Below are 21,172 nucleotides of genomic sequence, written 5' to 3'. Positions count from 1 at the left end.
ATTCTGTGTCCCCATCTGTAAAGTCAACTTATTCTGTTTCAGTAACACCCCCACGTCCCTTCTGAGAGGAAGGAGATTCTTTTCACCATTTCTTGTAGGGCCTTCACTGATTTCTCAGTTACTCAGAGTTCTTTTTGCTGCTAACTACCTTCCAATTCACACTGTGGTCATCACTGTATAAGGTTTGAGGATTTCTGCTTAATCTGTTCTGCATCAATTCATATTGAATTCAGGAAACAGACTAGGCAAGGAAGAATAAACAGGCAAAACCCAGAGCCTGCTGTTTGCTAAACTCAAGAATATCAGTGTCTGGGGGAAGGTGGCAGGGAGATGCCCTTTTTGAACAAGTACTGCCGAAAAACTGAAAAATAATGTCATATAACTTAGGCTTAGACTCACGTCTCATATCATAATAAGCTAAAGATGCATTTTGGTGCTGAATACTGAAGTCACCTATCATGAAAATAAAACTCAGAAGAGAACAGGAGGAAGCTTGTCCATAGCTGGGACTCATGGAGAATTTTTGCTTGTGGCAGGACAACTGAGAGCAGAAGAGGTTTAATGATTTAATTATCTGTAAAGAGTGATAAGTGGGAGGCAGCTAGGTGGTGAAGTGGATAAAGCACTGGCCCTGGATTCAGGAGGACCTCAGTTCAAATCCAGCATTTTTTATTTAATGTACAAAGGGATCATACAAGAAAAGTCACAACTCTCCACACCCTTGGGCCAGTTGACTCTGGTATTAGGCTTATCTCCCCCAAAAGTCAATGCCAGATGGAAGGGGCCACTATACATTAAAGTACTCACAGCAGCACTTTTCATGGTAGCAAAGAACTGCAAACAAAGAGGATACTAATAATGGGAAACAAGAGAAGAAAGTATAGTCTATTAATGTCCTGGAATACTATTGGGCAATGAGAAATGACAGACATAAGGCATTCACAGATCAATTCGTTGCTTTTCTATGGCTTTACCTACTGTATGTATTTTCCAATATCCTAGTAAGTCAGTGCTCCAGCTAAAGGCCTTTCTTTCCACATCCATTAGATTCATTCCAATACAACTTGTGTCATATCCAGTCAGGTATGAACTGAAGACAAAGGCCTTCTTTTATCCATTACATTTATAGGGCTTCTCTCCAGGATGAATTCTCTGATGTGCAGCAAAGTGAAAATTTTGTCTGAAAGCCTTTCCACGTTGACTACATTTGGAAGTTTTCTCTCCAGTATGAACCTTCTGGTGTAAAATAAGGGATGATTTCAGGATAAAGGCTTTCCCACATTCATTACATTTATAAGGCTTCTCTCCAGTGTGAATCCTCTGATGTACTCTAAGATTGGAGCTTCTGCTAAAGGCCTTCCCACATTCATTACATTTATAGGGCCTCTCTCCAGCATGGATACTCTGATGTGTAAGAAGGGATGTACTCTGGCTGAAGGACTTCTCACATTCATTACATTTATAAGGTTTCCCTCTGGTGTGAATATTCTGATGTCTAAGAAGATCTCTACTCTGGCTGAAGGCTTTCTCACATTCATTACACTTATAGGGCTTCTCTCCAGTGTGAATGTTCTGATGCCTAAGGAGGTCTCTACTCTGGCTAAAAGCCTTTCCACATTCATTGCACTTATAGGGCTTTTCTCCAGTATGAATTCTCTGATGGACGGCAAGGTTGGAGTGATTTCTGAAAGCCTTTCCACATTGATTGCATTCATAAGGTTTTTCTCCAGAATGAATTCTCTGGTGTGCAATAAGCGATGAGCTGTAACTAAAGGCCTTGCCACATTCATTACATTTATAGGGTTTTTCTCCAGTATGAATCCTCTGATGTCTATGAAGGTCCCTACTCTGGCTAAAAGCCTTCCCGCATTCATTACACTTATAAGCCTTTTCAACATTGTGAATTTTCTGATGTTGACTAAGATCTGTGTTCCGAAAAAAGGTCTTCCCACATTGGTGACATTCATAAGATTTCTTTCCCGTAGCAACTCTCTGATGTGGACCAAGAGATGAGTTATGGGTCAAAGTTGTACCATGTTCATTATATTTATAAGGCATTTCTCCAGTATTACTCTTCTGATGACTAAGAAGACCTGGACTCAAGCTGAAGGACGTCTCACAGTGATCACCCTGTAAACCTTTCACTCCATGATGCTGAATAAGATCTATCTCCTCATTAAAGCATTCCCCGTAGTCACTATACTTAGAATATCCATTCCCTGACATGATTTCCTTACATTCAAATAGGTCTGAATATTGTCGTGAGCTCCTCTTACTTTCAGCACGTTCATGATGGATCTTTGACCCCTGATTAGGATTTCCCTCCAATTCATTATGCTCATCGCCTCTTCCTTCACTGGGAGTTTTCCTGAGGATCATTTTTAGTTGTTTCGAATGACTCTCCCAGTTGCCTTGCTTCTTGCCTAACCTGATGTCAAGATCCCAGATTTCTCTCAATTTTAAACCACAGGAAATGCTTAGCTTTTGTGTAGTTTCCCTGGTTTTAGGCTTGGTCTCCCCATCTGAAGGAAACAAAAAGAAAAAAAAAATGTCACCTTACTTCTGCCGGCAGAAAGAAAACTAGCTTATAATTTGTGCCACTTCAGTCACCCCTTTTCTCCTTACCCTCCTCCCTCCCAGTCGGCCCTGAATGCCCAGAGCACATCTACACTGGCCAAACACAGGCTTAGTATGGAGTGCCCTCTTCCCTTTTCCTTCCCTCATTCCTTCTCTTGCCCACCTAGAAACTATCAGTTTCTTGACTGCTAACATGACTTGAATACGATAAGAGTAACCAACTCTGTTCCTTTCCAAGAGATGGAGGACCATGAAGCCTTATCATTTGCTTTGCCACTGCCTCCTATGATCCTCCAGACCTCTTCCCTACCTCTATGCCCTCCAGACTACCTGGAACTGTTATCTGACCCACTGGTTATGCAACCAAAGGATCTAAGACATTACCATCCACCTGGATTTACGATTTCTGGGCCTTTCTAATGGCACTGAAGCTGAACATGCTTCTGTATGTGATCTCTAGTTAATGAGCTCCTCAAGAGTTAGGACTGTCTGGCTTTTTTCTCCATGGATTCCTAGCACAACCCTGGGCACTTAGTACATTCTTAGAAAATGGCTCTTCATTCATTCAGTTGATCAAGAAGCAGAACCTTCAAACTCAAAATGGAAGTATCGAGAATAACAAAATACTATTATCTCTCATTCGTAGGAGGATTTTCTTTATAAAGAACTGCCCATGGCTTAACAACAAGGGGTTGATATGGGCAAGGCAGGCATTCTTGTACACTTTACAACTCAGAAAATGGGCTCAGTGAGAGGGCCAAAGCTACATTGCTTATAAGGAAGGGGCTCCAACTCCAATTCTATAACGGTCAGTCCAGAGCTTTTTCTACAGCCCTGAACTGGCTCTTTCCACTTGAGCATGATTCTTTTGTCCAAAAGGATTATTAATTATAATTTTTATTTTGTCCCAGTCAGTAATGGATATGTTTTCTATTTCTGCATTTCTGTGCTTAGTTGGAAGTTTTTTAGGCCCTAGAACATGGTCAGTTTCTGTAAAATTGCTATCCTAACCTGAAAAATAGGCATATTCCATTCAGTTCTGAAAAGATCCGTTTCTACTATATTATTCTATGATGTAACTGATTTTATGCTTTATTCATTTTATAATTGAGTCTGTCTTCAAACCCTAAAGCCACCTTTTCATGTTCTTGAGTTAAGATTTCCCTCTGGTGGGCAGCTAGGTGGCACAGTGGATAAAGCACTGGCCTTGGATTCAGGAGGACCTGAGTTCAAATCCAGCCTCAGACACTTGACACTTACTAGCTGTGTGACCCTGGGCAAGTCACTTAACCCTCATTGCCCTGCCCCCCCCCAAAAAAAAGATTTCCCTCTGAGTTAGTTCAAAATGTATAAAAAGAAAAGTTGTTATCCACCGTACCTTCAGGTCCTGGACATTGATTCATTCTCTTTAAGCACCACAAGTTAACATGGTACAATCACCAAAAGAGATGTCATCTGCCCTTGCCAGTCCTTATGAAACTAAGGGAAATTTTATCCCTTTTAAGGAGATAGCAAGTCTGGTAGTTTTGATCCCCTAGTAGATTACAAGATGCAAATGGCTCCCATAAAACAAATAGCCTTCCTTAATTGTCACAGAGGGGCATGATTAGCCTCACTTGAATGCCAGCTCATTTTTCTTAGCACGGCCAATAGTAATGCTCCACAATTACCAAGATCCCTTATTTCTTGGGGATCAATAAAGAGGGTCTCTTCCTTCTCACTGGGGTCACTGGCTTTACTGAGGTGGCCAGTCTGACTGGCTTTGTTAACAATTATACCCATAACTGTTAATAAATGGATCTTTCTCAGAGTATATGCCTTTATCAAGTATGTACCTTGATTAAATGATTTGAGACAGTTCCCCTCAAGTAATTGCCAGTGATTTATGCAGCCATCAGCCTGGGAAGCAATTCCTGGAGAGATGCAGACTGCCAACTGCTTCTACAGGGGTTGGGGCTGTGCCTCTTCAGCAGTCTCCACCACCAAAGGCCCACCAAAGAAAGCTCTCCATTAAAATCCTTGACACCATCATACGAGTCCATGTCAAAAATGGATAGGATTTTATCAGTGTAAATGATATTACAGAATATGCATTGCCTCTGCATAAGGGCCATGAGACCTTTCTGTTTGACTTGATGCTAAGAGCTCTGAATTTTGTTTCCCCATTAGAAATTGAACAAGGGCTATCTTGCTTTTGGGGGGGGGGGCAATGAGGGTAAAGTGACTTGCCCAAGGTCACACAGCTAGTAAGTGTCAAGTGCCTGAGGCTGTTTTTGAACTTAGATCCTCCTGTATCCAGGGCTGGTGCTTTATCCACTGTGCCACCTAGCTGCCCCGTCTTGCTTTTAAATTTCTAATTCTAGCCCTTAGCAATGTGTGTTTTATGAATAGTTGCTCAATTTTTTTTTATTTCTTCATTCAATACTTTACCTTTTATACTTCAGTGGTTCTGCCCTCACCTCAATGTAAGGGTTTCCTCTCTGGGTTAAGAGCCTACCCAAACCTACCAATCTTCTATTTTTCTTCTCTGAATAGATCAATATACTCATTAAATACAGTGTCCACAAATGGACATTCCAGTGAGATCACAACAAATCCTGGTACATGGGCTTATCAGGTTGCTTATTAGAGACAATATATTTTTATCCCTACAGTCTAAGTTCATAACCATTTTCTGGACTGGCCTGTCTCACTTTTGACTCTGCTGGCTTTTTTGCATGAACTATGGTCTAGACACATCTCCCCAGTCTGGAACTATGCAGGTGCTTTGTTGAACCGATGTATTTAAAGGAAATTCCATCCTATTAAAGTTAGTGCCCTGTTTCTAGATCTTCTGTCTGCTTCTAAAGCACTTTCTATGACTATCATCAATGTGACCCATTCATACAAGGAAGCGTAATTTATTCCACAGCTATATCTCATCCTGCTAAGGTGATTCAAAAATCCTGTAGGCTAGAGAATAATTCCTTTATCTTGTCCCCCTTTTAAGGCTCACGAAATTACTTTAACTTATTAGGAAGTGAAACATCGTTGAATCAATGACCAGTGAGGGGAAGTGACTCAGAAGAATGACTTCTAGGACAAGGAAGATCCCTAAGGACAGGGAAAGAAAAAGCTTAGTATCATACAGAGAACTCTACTTTTTTTTTCTAAGAATGCAAAAATCGGGGCAGCTAGGTGGCACAATGGATAAAAGCACGGGCCCTGGATTCAGGAGGGCCTGAGTTCAAATCCTGACGCAGACACTTGACACTTACTAGCTGTGTGACCCTGGGCAAGTCACCTAACCCTCATTGCCCAGCAAAAAAATAAAGAATGCAAAAATCCCACAAAAGAAATGAGAAAAATAACTCACGTTGAAAAAAAAGTGTTTCTGAAAATGCTCAAAGTAGAAAGCCTCAGCCCTTCTCAAATGACCTTGGGGGATTTGAGGTGTGTGTCTTGCCCTACATTTCCAAATGTACTCAATATTTCCAGATGAAGACTTCTTGAGCTAGGAGCCCAGAAACTCTTGATTTCATTCACTCACCTGGACCAGAGTTTTTTGTGTCTATTTGCTTCAGCATCCATGGTGTTTCTGCTTGGTCCATCTGGGAGATCAGATCAGCTTTGGGAACTGGAAGCCCTGCTCAGGGTAAATAAGGAAGGGCTGAGCATACAGAGAACCTCAGAATGTGGTGCTCTTGGGGCAGCTAGGTGGCGCAGTGGATAAAGCACCGGCCCTGGATTCAGGAGTACCTGAGTTCAAATCCAGGCTCAGACACTTGACACTTACTAGCTGTGTGACCCTGGGCAAGTCACTTAACCCCCATTGCCTTGCAAAAAAAAAAAAAAAAAGAATGTGGTGCTCTTTGGGGAAAGGGGGCATTCAGGGAAGGGATGAAGGGTGGTGCCAAGAACCCCTTGGGTATGCTGCTGGGAGCTACAGGAGAGGAGGGGGAAAGTTCGTTAAACCCATTTGGAATCAGAAAACTGGTTCTTTGCCCAGTCCCCTCCTAAAAGCACAAGAAATCCAATGGAATTTAAGGGAATTGTCTAGAAAGAAAAGGGACAGACTTTCTCTGGTAGACCCTGAGGGTTGGACTAGGAACAGAAGATTACCAATATAGGCGCCATACCAAGGAGAGCATCCTCATGATGAGGCATCCAAAAAGGAAGGGGCTGCCCCAGGACTAGGGAGTTCCCTTCATAGGAAGTCTTCAAGGGAAAGTTGTTTGGTCATTAATTAGGAAATAAGAGACTAGATAATCTCTCAGGTCACTTCCAAGTCTGAAATTCTTCAATTCTGATTTCATCTTTGACCTTAAACTCCCTAGAAACATTAAGAGACAGTCTTCTGGGCAGCTAGGTGGCGCTGTGGATAGAGCACCGGCCCTGGAGTCAGGAGGACCTGAGTTCAAATCTGGCCTCAGACACTTAACACTTACTAGCTGTGTGACCCTGGGCAAGTCACTTAACCCCAATTGCCTCACTAAAAAAAAAAAAAAGAGACAGTCTGAAAAGCAATAAATTAAACTTCCAGCTTCCTATAAGACAATGCAAAGGCTTTTACATAAGAACAGGGAGCATCAGGGACACTCACCCTTGGACAGAAAGCACTGAGGAGCCTCAGGTTTCTGAGGATGAATAAATGCTTGACATACTGTGTAATAGGGAGCAGGGGAGAGAGCAAAGCTGTTCCCTGCAATGCCAGATTCCAAATGGTTGGGGCACAAGTGGAGTCAGAGGGTAAGCTGTTCTTACCCAAGGAGAGTAGGCTCTGAGAGATTTCCAGCATGACATCCTTGTACAGTTCTTTCTGAGAAGGGTCAAGAAGGCACCACTCCTCCTGGCTGAAGTCCACAGCCACATCCTTGAATGTCACCGATTTCTAAAACAACAAAGACCATAGGAATTAGATCTGAAAAGACTTTAGAGATTATCTAGTTCAATCCCCTCAATTGACAGAGGAGGAATCTAAGGTTCAAAGAAAGCAGCAGATTTGCCAAAGGTTACACTGCTCATAAGTCAACATTTGAAACTACCATTTTAAGAGCTAAATGGAATGTTGAGAAGAGCAGTTTGTGCTGACATTTGGAAGGCAACTGAAAAATGTCTTATTACAAAGTGTTTGTCCCTATGGAGATAGAGAGGAAGTGTATCTTTTATTTGTGATTTTTAAGGTTTTGTGAAGCTATGCATAGAAGACAGGGGAGGATAAGGTGATATGAAACTCCTCATTAAAGCTGTACTGAGAAACTTTGTATAGAAAATTCTATAAAAAAAGTTTTTGAGAATCTGGAAAGAAAAATATATTCTGCAAAAAAGGGGACAAGGGGGAAAGTACAACATATCTTACCTCCTAAGAGAGAGATTTGACTTTCTTTTTTAAAAATAAATTTTTATTGGCACTTTTGTTTTATATTGCCTTGATTTCCCCCATGTACCTGCAGATTCCACCTACTAGAGAGCCAACCTTCTTAACAAAGTTTTTTTTTGTTTGTTTCTATTTGGGAGTATTTGTTCTTTCCATTTACATTACTGTGTCTAATGTTTGCTTGAATCTGCTTACTTTACTTTGCATCAGTTTATATAAATCCTTCCATACTTCTCTATATTCATCATATTCACTGTTTCTTGCAGCAGAGATATTCCAGGTACCACAATCTCCTTAGTCATTCCATAGTCAACAGGTATCTGCTTTGTTTCTGTTGTTTGCTACCACTAAATTTGCAGCTACAACATTTGGATATATATGAGCCTTACTTTCTGAAACTGACCTGCTTGGGATTTATGCTTAGCCATGGAAGCTCTGACTCAAAGGATTAGGCATTTTAGCCACTTCACTTGGATAATTTCATGAAGCTTTACAAAATGGCTGTACTCTGTCACAACCCTACCAATAATTAATCTGTGTACCTGTCTTTCCACAATACCTCCAAAACTGACTAATCCCATTTTGAGTTAATGTATTTCTCTTCCTATTGGTGATTTGAAGCATTCTTTCATATGGTTGTTAAAAGTTAGAAATTCTTCTTTTGAGAAATGTTTGTGGGGGCGGCTAGGTGGCGCAGTAGATAAAGCACCGGCCCTGGATTCAGGAGTACCTGAGTTCAAATCCGGCCTTAGACATTTGACACTTACTAGCTGTGTGACCCTGGGAAAGTCACTTAACCCCCATTGCCCCGCAAAAAAAAAAAAAAGAAATGTTTTTTCATATGCTTCAATCAAATATACATTGAAAAATGGCTTTTGTTGTTCAACATTACTGTTATTTGTTAATATCTCTTGGAATTCAAACCTTTATCTGAGAAACTTCATGTAAATATTTCAGCTTCCCTCTCATCTATTTAGTTTTTGCAAAAGTATCAAAAGTAATTGTCTCTCGCTTTTCTGATTACTAATTCACCTCCTTTCCATGTCAGTGAAAAGTATATGATCTGATGCTCTTCTTAATTTTTTTTGGTCAGATCTTTAAGATTCAGGTCATATGTCCACCTTCAATCTATCACAGAATATGTTGTCAACTTTTGGTCTGACACACAATTATAAAATGTTACAAATTACAAAGTGGCTTCCAAAGTCCAATATGCTCAGAGACTTGAAGAACAATTTAAATTGCTAGAAGAATATTTAGTACTAATGGCTAGGCTGAGCCAATATAATAAAAAATGATTATCACCCACATTAACAGATTTAACACTATACCAAACTACCAAAGGCGTGCTTTTCAGAGCTAGATAAAAATAACAACAAAATTCATTTAGAGGAACGAAAGACCTAGGCTATCCACAGAAATAGTTGGGAGGAAAGGGCAGGAATCAAAAAGGAAAAGAACTGCTTGCCTCAAACTATATGATGGACCAGAAGCCATTAAAATCACTTAGTACTGGTTTAAAAAAAAATAGAAGAGTGGGTCAATGAAACATACAAGGACAGGGATTCAAACATCACTGTTTCTGTTGAGGGCACTGCCATACTTTCTGTATCTTAGGTTCATAACCTCAGCATTGTCCTGGATTCCTTAATCTCTTATACCCACATAGCCAATCAATATATCCCAAATCTTGCTATTTCTACCTTCATAGCATCTCTTGCTCCTGGGCCCTTCTCTCCACTCACAAGGCTATATAACCTTATCACCTCACACCTGGATTACAACAATAGCTTCTTAATCATCTACTCCCACCCTAAGTTTCTCAGCACACAGCTACCAAAGTGATTTTCATTAAGCACAGAATTGATCATGTGACTGGACTATACAACCAACTCTAGGGGCTTCTTCTTGCCTGCAGGACAAAATGGAAACTTCTTTGTTGTTGTTCTTGTTGTTTATTCAGGGAGAGGAGAGAAGGTCAGAGCATCTCAGACATGGGGACAGAATACCATTGGGTAAGGACATCGGTGATGCCAGGACTTAGAAGACATGAGGGGGAATAACATGTAATGAGCTTGGAAAGCTGAGCTGGCATGGGAGAAGGAGAGGAAAAGAACAGACCAGAACTTGGCATGGACAAGGCTGAGCTTGCTTCTCCAAGGGCTCCACACCAGAGTCACAGGGATTCCAAGTGGAACCATAGGGCAGGAAATGGTTTCTTTTCCCCTCAAGTCTCCAGCAGCCCCCTCTCAGCTGTGGCCCAGGGTTTTTACTTTTTCTGCCAATGGCCTTGAAATATACATCTAGAGAGTTTTCTAGTTAGACTCATGTTGGAAAATTCTTGGGTCTATTCAAGAGAAGCAGCTGAAGACACCAGACCTTGCAAAGTTGTCCTCAAGTCCACAAGAATATTCTGGGTTTTAGCATTTCTAACATCCTTCTGTTGTTCAGTTGTTTTCAGTTGTGTCTGACTCTCTGTGACCTCATTTGGGGTTTTCTTGGCAAAGATACTGGAATGTTTTGCCATTTCCTTCTCCTGTTCATTTTACAGATGAGGAAACTGAGGCAAAAAGGATTAAGTGACTTGTCCAGGGTCATACAGCTAATAAGTTTCTGAGGCCAGATTTAAACTCAGGAAGATAAGTCTTCTGGACTCCAGGTTCAGCATACCATCCTAACTTCACTTTACTTAAAGGAATCTTTACTTTAAATGAAACTCCTTTACTTAGCCATTAAATATCTTCATAACCTGGGCCCAACCTACCTTTCCAGTTACTGCTATCCTTTACTCTGTAATATCGCAATACCTGGCTTCTTTATTCCTCACGGAATTTCCCATCTCAAGGCCTCTATTGGCTCTGGAACAATTCTTGGTCGGGCATATAAAAATAATTTACTCACTACTGTTTTAAATTTAATTTTTTAAACCTATAATTTCCACTGTATTTCATGTACCTTTTTATTCTCTAACTTCATTTTATTCTATCATTTCTCTTCTGAAAAATCCCAAAGATTCGAGTTCCATTATTTTGAGAGATTCCTGAGAATTTACAGGGTTAAGCTTGCTTCTAAATGGACTACACCCCAGAGATACAGGGATTGCATGTGGAGCCATAGGGCAGTAAATTGAGCCCTTCTTTCCTCAAAGGACAGCTAGGTGGCACAGTGGTTAAGAGTGCTGGGCCTGGAGTCGTGAGTTCAAATCTGGCCTCAGAAACTTACTAGCTGTGTGACCCTGGGCAAGTCACTTAATCCTGTTTGCCTCAGTTTCTCATCTGTAAAATGAGCAGGAGAAGGAAATGGCAAAACACTCCAGTATCTTTGCCAAGAGAACCCCAAATGGGGTCACAAAGAGTTGGACACAACTGAAAACAACTGAACAGCAGAAAGATGTTAGAAATGCTAAAACCGAGAATATTTTTTTAAGAAAAAAAAATTTATGCATTGTTGACCACAAACACCCTATGCATAAACCCATACTATTTGTGCCAAAATCTTGAACCACAGGTTATTTCTTTAGAACCTCTCTTCTCACTTTCTTGATTCCCAAGCTGCATCTTTTATTGTCATTAACTGAACTGACCCCTCCTGAGTTTGCTATTGAGGAGATCCTCACTGCCCCCACCCCAAACCCTCAAGGTTTTAAAGAAAAATGGGCAGGCTCTTTCCCATCAGTCTGCAAATATGACACACTCTGCTCACTCCTGGAGCAATTTTTGGCTTGTCTGGCCACTCTTCTCTCAATTTACAGCCCTAATGACATGACACTTCAACAACTTCCCTGCTCTTCAAACACTCCCCTTCTCCCAATGAACTGCAAAGTAGCTGAAAAGTCATCGCAGAGCAAGAGGGCTAAAGGAATTAAATCAATATGATAATTTCCCAGAATGCGTGGTGGCTTCTGACACAAAAATTTTTCCAGACTGTAAAACAAAGCACCTCTGTCTGTTGTCAAATGTCAATTTATTGCAATCATCTCCTTTGTAGCTTAACTTGCTGGGCACCCACAGCACCACTATTGATGTTATCAATGACATCATGAGGATGCCTGCCATCAATGTTGCAGCCCACAGACTAGGCTGTTCCGAGGATCTCTTTAATGGTTCCAGAGAGCTCTCTTGCCAAGGATCAGTGCCTCATCTGTTGAGCAATGTTGATGATCTCATTGAGACTGATGTTTCCACTGTATTTAATATCTTTCTGCTTCTTTCTGTCCTGAGGAGGTTCCTTTAGGGCTTTAATGATCAAAGCTAAAGCAGAAGGCACAACCTCAGTCTGGTCCTGTCTGTCCTGAATGGTAAGTTTCACTGTGATCCTTAGCCCTTTCCAGTCAGCAGTTGCCTTGGCAATGTCATCACCAACCTTTATGGGAGACAAACCCAAGGGACCAATTTTGGAGGCCAGAGCTGATGTGGCACCAACTTCACTACCAGGGCACCTTCAAAACATGGCTTCAATTTCATTAGGGTCAAACTTGGGCGGCATGGCGGCAACAAAGATGGAGGCTCGGCCTGGATGCTGCAGGGTAGGTGCCAGTGTCAGATGAACTCGGATTCAGGATGACCAAAAGAAGATGCACCTTCACCACCACGAGCTGGGAGCCAAAAAACGCCAGAATATTCTTACAGCTATTTGTGGACAACCTAGCAAGGTCCGGTGTCTTCAGTTTTTTCCAACATGAGTCTAACTAGAAAACTCTCTAGATGTATATTTCAAGGCCATTGGCAGAAAAAGTAAAAACCCTGGGCCACAGCTGAGAGGGGGCTGCTGGAGACTTGAGGAGAAAAGAAACCATTTCCTGCCCTATGGTTCCACTTGGAATCCCTGTGACTCTGGTGTGGAGCCCTTGGAGAAGCAAGCTCAGCCTTGTCCATGCCAAGTTCTGGTCTGTTCTTTTCCTCTCCTTCTCCCATGCCAGCTCAGCTTTCCAAGCTCATTACATGTTATTCCCCTTCATGTCTTCTAAGTCCTGGCATCGCCAATGTCCTTACCCAATGGTATTCTGTCCCCATGTCTGAGATGCTCTGACATTCTCTCCCTCCTTAGCTTTTCCTCTTGGAATCCCTGGTTTTCTTCCAGGTCAGCTCAAGTGCTTCCTATTTTGACAGGCCTTTCCCCAAGTTGTGAGCAACCCCTCCCCCAATCACTTTTCCTTGGGGGAGGGACAGGAGATATATCCCCTATGTACTTACATGTGAGCATTTGTAGTCCCTCTGGTAGCATATAAGACCCTCGATGTCAGGCATAGTTGTAACCCCAGTGCCTGGCACACAGTAGTAGCTACTGATTAAATGCTTGTTGATTAATTGAAGTCAAATTTAAGAAGGATGAAAGTAGAATCGAACATGGGTTCAAAAAAAATATCTACTTCACAAGTACAAGATAGGAGAAGCATGGCTAGACAGCCATTCAACTGATAATAGATCTGGGGGTCTGAGTGGACTGCAAACTTAACACAAGTCAACCGTTCAGTACAGTCACCCAAAAAGCTAATGCCGTATTAGGTCTCACTATGAGAGTCCCAGAGTCCAAGACCTAAGAGACACTCTGTTTGTGGCCATGTTTGGACCCCTTCTGAAATGTTGTTCTGGGCTCTATCTCTTAGGAAGGTCAGTGGGAATGAACAGAGCATGCCCAGGAAGGTGACAAGGATGGTGAAGAATTCTAGCAGAATTGCTAGAAAGAAGTTTGGAGTTTTTATCTAGAGAAAAGATTTCTGTGCAACATGAATGATAGCAAAATTTGAGTATTTCAAGCACAGCCATGGAGAGGAGAGTTTGGGCCTGTTCTCCATGGCAGAGACATAGAACCAGGAGCAGTGGGAAGAGTACAAATTTGTATTGTAAAGATACAAATTTAGGCCCAATTGAAGGGAAAATGTCCTACCCAACAGGGCTGTCCAAAAGTAGAATGGGCTACTTCAGGAGGAAGTGGGCTCCCCTCACTGGATATCTTGAAGGATGGGTGAGGTGTGTGGCAAGAGGGCTTTCTCATTAGGCATTGCTGAGGTCCCCATCACCACCGAGATGCTGGGATTCTAAAACTCAATCATCCCTGACAGGAGCTGAATAAGTGCTTCACGGGAAGAGATCAAAGCAGAGGGAAAGGACCCACAGGTACCGAAATGGTCACAGTAGCTCTTTTGGTTGCAGAAAGGAAAAAAAAAAGGGAAATTACTACTAATATTAATAGCTAGCATTTATATAGCATTTAAGGTTTGGAAAGTACTTTATATATATTCTATTCATCTTTTTTTTTTTTGGTGGGGCAATGGGGGTTAAGTGACTTGCCCAGGGTCACACAGCTAGTTTAGCATCAAGTGTCTGAGGCTAGATTTGAACTCAGGTACTCCAAAATCCAAGGCTAGTGCTTTATCCACTGAGCTACCTAGCTGCCCCTGTCTTCTATTCATCTTAAATGAAATAATATTTGTATAGTACTTAGCACAGTGCTTGGCACATAGTAGGTACTTAATAAATGTCTTCTTTCCTTTACAGTAACCCAGAGAGGTGGGTGTTGTCATTATTCCTATTTGACAAATGAAGAAACTGAGGCTGAGGTTGAGTGACTTGTCCAAGGTCCCACAGCTGGTTAGTACTATATTAGATTCTTTATTAAAAAAGAAATAATCCATAACTAAAGGTTTCGTGTTGAATCTCACTCTGCTGTTCTTCTTTCTACGAAAATGTTCACATTTGCTGATGTTTGTCGAGTCTGTAGACAGACCGCACTTACCAGGGTTGAAGTCTTCTGGGTCCCAAGGGCCATTCTCTCTGGCTCCATACTCCCCTCTCAGGCCCGGCCTGGATCCTCTACAGGTTGAGCTAGGGATAAAAAAGGATCCCTGAAGGGGAGGGGTCTTGCCCTTCCTCTCCCAGACCAGAGACTGGCCATCTCCACAAGCACCCGCAGAGAGGGAGGTCCCAAGGAGGCTAAGAGCCCCAGGCCTCATCCTGGGGGAGAGACTCAAACCAAAAGAGGGCTGCAATAAGGGCCAGGTATGAAAATACAGAAGGCCAAAAGAGACACCATCTTTGACGTCCTTTATTGCTCCTCTCTCCCTTCCTTGACTTTTTTCCTTTGGTGACCCAAGAGAAGAAAGAAGTCAGAGCATCACTAAGTCCAGAATCAGATCTTTTTTTTTTTTTGGTGAGGCAATTGGAGTTAAGTGACTTGGCCAGGTCACACAACTAGTAAGTGTTAAGTGTCTGAGGCTGGATTTGAACTCAGGTCCTCCTGAATCCAGGACCAGTGCTCTATCCACTGCGCCACCTAGCTGCCCCCAGAATCAGCTCTTTCTGTCCATGCCCTCCCCCTTCCCCATCTCCTTTATCTCTCCCCCTTCCACCTCCCGTGCATACATGGTATCTTTTTTTTTTTTTTGGCAGGGCAATGAGGGTTAAGTGACTTGCCCAGGGTCACACAGCTAGTAAGTGTCAAGTGTCTGAGGCTGGATTGACACACCTAGTATCTTAACCTTTTGAGTCATGGACTCCTACAGTGAGGTCTGTGCACTGTGGACCCTTTTCAGAATGATATTCTTCAATGTATCAAATAATGGGTTACAAAGGAAATCAGTGACATTCAAATAGTTATCAAAATATTTTTAAAAATTCGTCCAAGGCTAAGAACTCTTGGTCTTAAACACCTGCCTTTTTGATCCAGGAGGGAAGGATGCTAAGGAAGGTTGGTGATGGGGAGGGCCCTGGCCCTGGCAGGCTTGAGTAAAGCTGGGGCTTGGAGACAAGATATCTTCCAGGAGTAGAGTGGCCTGAGGGACGGGGTAGGAAACTCAAACTACTGAGTCTGGGGTAGGGAGTCCAGGATTAGGATAAGATCCAAGGTGAGGGGGTTGCTGGGAGAAAAACTCTGAGTGCAGGAGGGTGAAGGCTGTAAAAGAAATGGGGCAGGAAGCCTGAATAAAGACAGGATCTGGGAGGCAGGGGGGCAGCTAGATGGCTCAGTGTTCATCCACTGGGTCCCGGGGCCCATCCAGAGCTGGGCGTAGAGTCAGGAAGACCGGCCCTCAGATAGTTACTAGCTGTGTGACCCTGGGCAAGTCACTTAACCTCCGTTTGCCTTAATCCACTGGAGAAGGAAATGGCAAACCACTCCAGTATCTTTGCCAAGAAAACCCCATGAACAGTATAATCCACAGGGCCATGAAGAGTCAGACACGACTGAATAACAAGTGGGAGCCAGGACACCCAGGACACTGTAACAACCCAGAGAACGTAGGGCAAAGATACCAGCGCCCCAGGACGGGAGCCAGGGGGAGGTAAGCCCCAGTGTCCTGAAAGGGTGGACAGGCTGCAGGCAGGACCCGGACTCCAGGGAGTGGGAGAGGATATCTGGATTCAAATAGGGCCCCGCTGAAGGGCAAGAGGCCGGGGCTGGAGGAGGTATGCCCAGGAGGGTAGCCTGGGGGGCTGGGGGGCGTGGATAGAGGCTGAATGAGGGACATCTAAGTGTAGACTTAAACAGGCTTCCTGGATTTGGGGGGGGGGCTGGTTTGAAGGCAAGTATCTTGGGGGTCTAGGGAGCGGTGAGCACCTGGGGGATGGCAGATAGGACAGGTGGGAGATGATGTCTGTACAGAAGAGGGGATGAATATGGGAGGGGTGGGGAAAGAACAGTACAAGGAGATGGAAGGCAGGATCCTGCGGGGCGGGCCAAAAAGGGGGAGGGAGAGTGCCAGGGAGCCTGGAAAGAGTGCCTGGTAAGCGGGAAGAAAATGGGGGGGGGCGGACGGCAGAGGGCGGGATAGAAGGGAAGAAGTTGGAGGCGGGGCACCTGGAGGGCTAGGGGGGCAGAGGGCGGGATGGAGGGGAGGAGTCTGGGGCGGGGCGCCTGGAAGGATGGGGCGGGGGTGGGGGGGAGCAAAGGGCGGGATGGAGAGGAAGAGGCTGGAGGCGGGGCGCCTGGAGGGATGAGAATGGGGGTTAAAGGGCGGGATGGAGGGGAGGAGTCTGGAGGCGGGGCTCCCAGAGGGATGGGGGTGGCGGTGCAGAGGGATGGAAGGGAGAGGGCTGGAGGCGGGACCAAGAAGGATTGGGGAGGGGGAGGACTGAGCTGAAGACAGGAATGGGGGGGGGGGGGCTGAAGGCTGGGCGCCTGGGGGAGGAGATCCCAGGGGGAGTCAGGAATGGGGGTGGCTGCCTGCCTAGGGTGGAGGGGGGACTGGAGCCAGGCAGAAGACCAGAAGCCTGGCTCCCATCTGGGGAGCCCGCGACACTCACCGGGAGGTCCGGAGGGAGGAGGAGGCAGCAGGAAAGGGCAGCAGAGGCGGGGCGGGGCCTGAGGCCGGAGCGAGGGCCGAGGTCCAGGCTCTGTCCACCCGGGCCCCTTCGCCCAGCCCTGGGTTCCCAGAAGGCTGCGATCCGGGGATCTCAGGCCCGAAGGCTTCCTGGAGGAGGAGTCCAGGGCTGAGCTTGCCAAGGCGGGGCCGCGTGGGAAGGGGAAGAAGAGGAAGAAGGGGGGGCCTCCGTGGGCTGGCACTCTCTGGGCTCCGGGCTCTGGGCCCTCCCAGGCCCAGCCGCCCCGCCCCTGAGGCCTCGGGATTGGGCCTGAAATGGAGCGTACCTCCCTCTGACCCTCAGTAACTCCATCTTGGTTGGAGCTGGCCTGCCATCCTAGGTTGGCAAAGCAGAAAGTCCTGTGCTCGCTGGGCTGGGAAGAACTGCCTGGCCCCTGCGCCCTGTGCCCTGTGCCCTGCGGCCCGGGCTAGCCCAAGTCTGTGACCTGGAAATCCTCGGCGGCTCTAGGCACTGTCTCCTGCGGGAAGCCTTGATCCTCGGATCGCCCCCTTTGCGCTTGTTAGAGCAGAAGTTACTTGATGAGAATGTTCTTACTCACAAATATTTCTGTTACTGGGTAGGAAAAGGATCTGTTATGGCCAGAGGCCATGTGAGGGGAGCCAATCAGAATCCTAAACCATGTCAAGGCAACTAGCATTTATTAAGCACTTACCATGTACCGGGCACTGGGCTAAGTGCTAAGGATATAAAAAGACAAAACAGTCCCTGTCCTCAAACTACTCACAGTCTAAAGGGGACGGGAAGGGTTATATACAAGATCAAATGGAGATAATCAACGGAAGCAAGCCACAGGCATTGAGGGACGTGGAGGGATTTTTAGCAGAAGATAGGATTTCCCCGGGGCTTGAAGGCAGCAGACAGACCTGGGGAGGAGAGAGTTCCAGGCATGGGAGGACAGACTGGAATGTCATCAGATTGCAGAATGGAGGGGAGAAGGGTGTAAGAAAGGAAAGACAGAAAGTGGGGATAATAGGGGGCTTTAAAAGCCGAACCGGATTTTTATATTTAATCCTGGATGTCATAGGGATCCGGTTGAGTTTATTCAATATGAAAGTGGCCAGGTCATACCTGAACTTTAAGAAGATCACTTTGAGGGCAGCTAGATGGCGCAGTGGATAAAGCATCGGCCTTGGATTCACAAGGACCTGAGTTCAAATCCGGCCTTAGACACTTGACACTTACTAGCTGTGTGACCCTGGGCAAGTCACTTAACCCTCATTGCCCTGCAAAAAAAAAGAAAAAGAAGAAGATCACTTTAGCAACAGAGAGGAAGAGCCACTGGAGGGGGGGTGGGGGGGAGACGAGTCAGGGAGAGCAACCAGCAGACTATAGCAATAGTCTGAACATGAGGTAATGGGGGCTTGCACTGGGTAGTGGCAGGGTCAGAAGAGAAAGGGGGGTAGGGAGGTTAGGAAGGGTGAAAGAGAGTGGAAATAGACAGGACTTGGCAACTGATAGAATATGGATGGGGGCGAGATGACAGGGAGGTTTCTAGTCTGGGTGACTGGAAGGATGGTGGTACTCTGGACAGTAACAGGGAAGTTTGGAAAAAGGTAGTGTCTATTCGATAGCATTCCCAGAACTATAGAGGAAGAGGGAGGACAAGAGTATGGCATGAAGATGGCAGAGAGCTGCAGAAATTTAGGCTGGCCTGGGCTAGTTAAGAATTGTCCCTAATCAGGAGAACAAAGGCCTGGATAGGAGATGAAGAGCTGAATCTGAGGCAGAAAATTGGTAGGAAGGGGGCCATAAAAAAAAAAAAAACACTTCTTCAGGGGCAACTAGGTGGCACAGTGGATAAAGCACTGGCCCTGTATTCAAGAGGACCTGAGTTCAAATGTGGCCTCAGACACTTGACGCTTCCAAAAAAAAGGATCAAATAACATTTGGAAAGTGCTCATGAAAGTTCCTAGAACACAGCAGGTGCTTAATCAATGCAAGTTTTCTTCCTCCTCACTGTGCCATCTACTTTGCTATTTGGAGGAAACATCCATGTAAAGATTTGACTGGATTGGAAATGGTGGGAGAGGAAGTGATACCCAATATGACTAGAAAGAAGTAGGGTGGGTCAGGTTGCAAAGGGCTTTTAAAAGCCAAACAGAAGACTTAATTTTTTTGTTCTAGAGGCAATAAGACACTATGGGAATTCATTAAGTAGGGAATTGACATGGCTGGATCTCTGTTAAAGTTGTTAGTTTGCCAACAGTTTGTAGGATGGATTGGAATGGTGAGGGATTTGAGGCAGGTCTCCTAACAATCAAGGTGAACCACAAGGAGGGTCTGAACTAAGGTGATCATTGGGTGAGTAGAAAAAAGGAATCAGATGCACATGGTGTGGAGATATAAACTGAAAGATTTGACAATTGAATTTGTAGAGTGAGCAATTAAGGGTAAGGAGGAGGTTACAGAATCAGGAAACTGAAGAATGGTGGTGCCTTTGGCCAAAACTGGGAAATTCAGAAGCGGGGCTTGGGAGAAAAGAGAAGAGAAGAGATCTCTCTGCAGCATTCAGTTGGAAACATCCACTAAACAGCTAGTCATGAAGAATCAAAGCTCATAGGAGAGACTGGGGCTGGAGCTATCAGTCTGGGAATCAACTGCTTCAAGATAACTGAGGAGGTCACCAGGAAAGAAAGTACTGGATGGGCCAAAAGTCACAATGGTCTAATAACTTTTTGAAAATTATTTTTTCTTTATTTTTCACCATTTATGAGATTTGATTTTTTTAATGTAATGTAAATTCATTTGCTATATATATCGCATGTGATGCTATGGTATTGTAAATTAAAAACAAAAAAATAAAGGGGTTATTAAATATTGAAATCCCTTCATGACTTTTGGCCCACCCTATATAAGAAGAGAAGAGAGCCTAAAAGTAAGCCTTTGGGAACAGCCACAGGTGTGTGGATGTGAATGAGAACCAGCAAAGGAGAAAGAGAAAGTGCAGATCACACAGTGTCATGACAAATCAAAGAGAGGGTGTGATCAAAAATATCAGATGCAGGTGACAGGATAAGAAGGATGAGGACTGAAAAGAGACCAAGAGATTAAGTAATTAGATCACTGAGACTCGAGTCCGGGAGCAGCAGTCTCAGTCTCAGAACCCCTCGAAGCCTGACCCGAGAACCTTATTCAAGCTTGGGTTCTCTCCAGGTCCAAGATGGGAACACTATGAATGTCATAAAGGATAATGAGATTCCCCATAATAAGATCACTGTTGTGGTCAGTTGGTGCAGCTGGCAGGGCACGTGGCATCAGTATCTTAAATAAGGCATTCGAGGAATAAATCGACCCTTGTCCATGTCCTAGAACAAACTAAAGAGAGAGAGATGCGTGGCAGCCTCTTCCTCACAACACCAGATTTTCTCTGGCAGAGTACAGTGAGACTGCAAAGTCAAAGCTGGTTGTTGTTTTGGTTGGGACATGTCAGCTAGAGAGAGAAAGTCATCTGAATTGGATCCAGCATGAGGTGAACATCTTTACATTCATCATTCCTAGTATTTGTCCATTGCAAGCTGCTTATTTTTTTTTCCCTAACCTAGTGGATATTTTTATATAAGTGGCCTGGAAATGAAGTGGCTGTCCTGAAAACTGTGCTACTGGAAGTAGCTACAATCTGGATTCTGCCCATTTCCATTACCCATTGGGGGAGAGACTCGGTGTCCACTCTTCAAGTTATCCTGGGTCATCCTTGGCGAACATGGAGACTCTGGCTTTCCTATGTGGAGTGATGTGAATGTTGTGAGGCTCTCTCTGAAGAATCATCCTCCTGCCTTAGTAACTGGTGCTGAATCAGAACATTGCAAAGATGTTCATAAAGAGGTGGCTGAAAGTGTTTATGAGACAATCCAGCTGAAGAGCTACACTTCCTGAGCCACTGGCTTCTCTGTGACAGATCTGGAAGAAAGTAAAATGAAGAATC

The 21,172-nt window shown here is 44.3% G+C and overlaps 1 protein-coding gene and 1 pseudogene across 1 annotated transcript; both read right to left on the bottom strand.

Moving 5' to 3' along the window:
• Positions 1–304: 304 nt before the first annotated feature.
• Positions 305–17,749, bottom strand: LOC122750585 (zinc finger protein OZF-like). The gene is made up of 5 exons (XM_043997332.1): positions 17,173–17,749; positions 14,669–14,757; positions 7,321–7,447; positions 6,107–6,202; positions 305–2,522 (listed from the first exon to the last, which is right to left on the bottom strand). The coding sequence occupies exons 2-5, from the start codon at positions 14,714–14,716 to the stop codon at positions 1,111–1,113; spliced, it is 1,683 nt and encodes a 560-aa protein (XP_043853267.1). The 5' UTR covers positions 14,717–14,757; positions 17,173–17,749; the 3' UTR covers positions 305–1,110.
• On the bottom strand, positions 11,906–12,516 carry LOC122746233 (annotated as a pseudogene).
• Positions 17,750–21,172: the final 3,423 nt, after the last annotated feature.

The sequence above is a fragment of the Dromiciops gliroides genome, chromosome 3 (genome assembly GCF_019393635.1).
Source record: "Dromiciops gliroides isolate mDroGli1 chromosome 3, mDroGli1.pri, whole genome shotgun sequence".
Taxonomy (NCBI): Eukaryota; Metazoa; Chordata; class Mammalia; order Microbiotheria; family Microbiotheriidae; genus Dromiciops; species Dromiciops gliroides.
Note: the sequence above shows the minus strand (reverse complement) of the source record. Positions and strands in the feature narration are given on the sequence as shown.

Coding starts and splice junctions, on each gene's coding strand:
- LOC122750585 (XM_043997332.1), bottom strand. CDS start 14,716: ATGGAGCCAGAGAGAATGGCCCTTGGGACCCAGAAGACTTCAACCCTG. Junction 7,448..14,668: donor CCCAGAAGACTTCAACCCTG/GTAAGTGCGGTC, acceptor TTGTTGTTTTAG/AAATCGGTGACATTCAAGGA. Junction 2,523..6,106: donor CACAAAAAACTCTGGTCCAG/GTGAGTGAATGA, acceptor TGTTTCCTTCAG/ATGGGGAGACCAAGCCTAAA.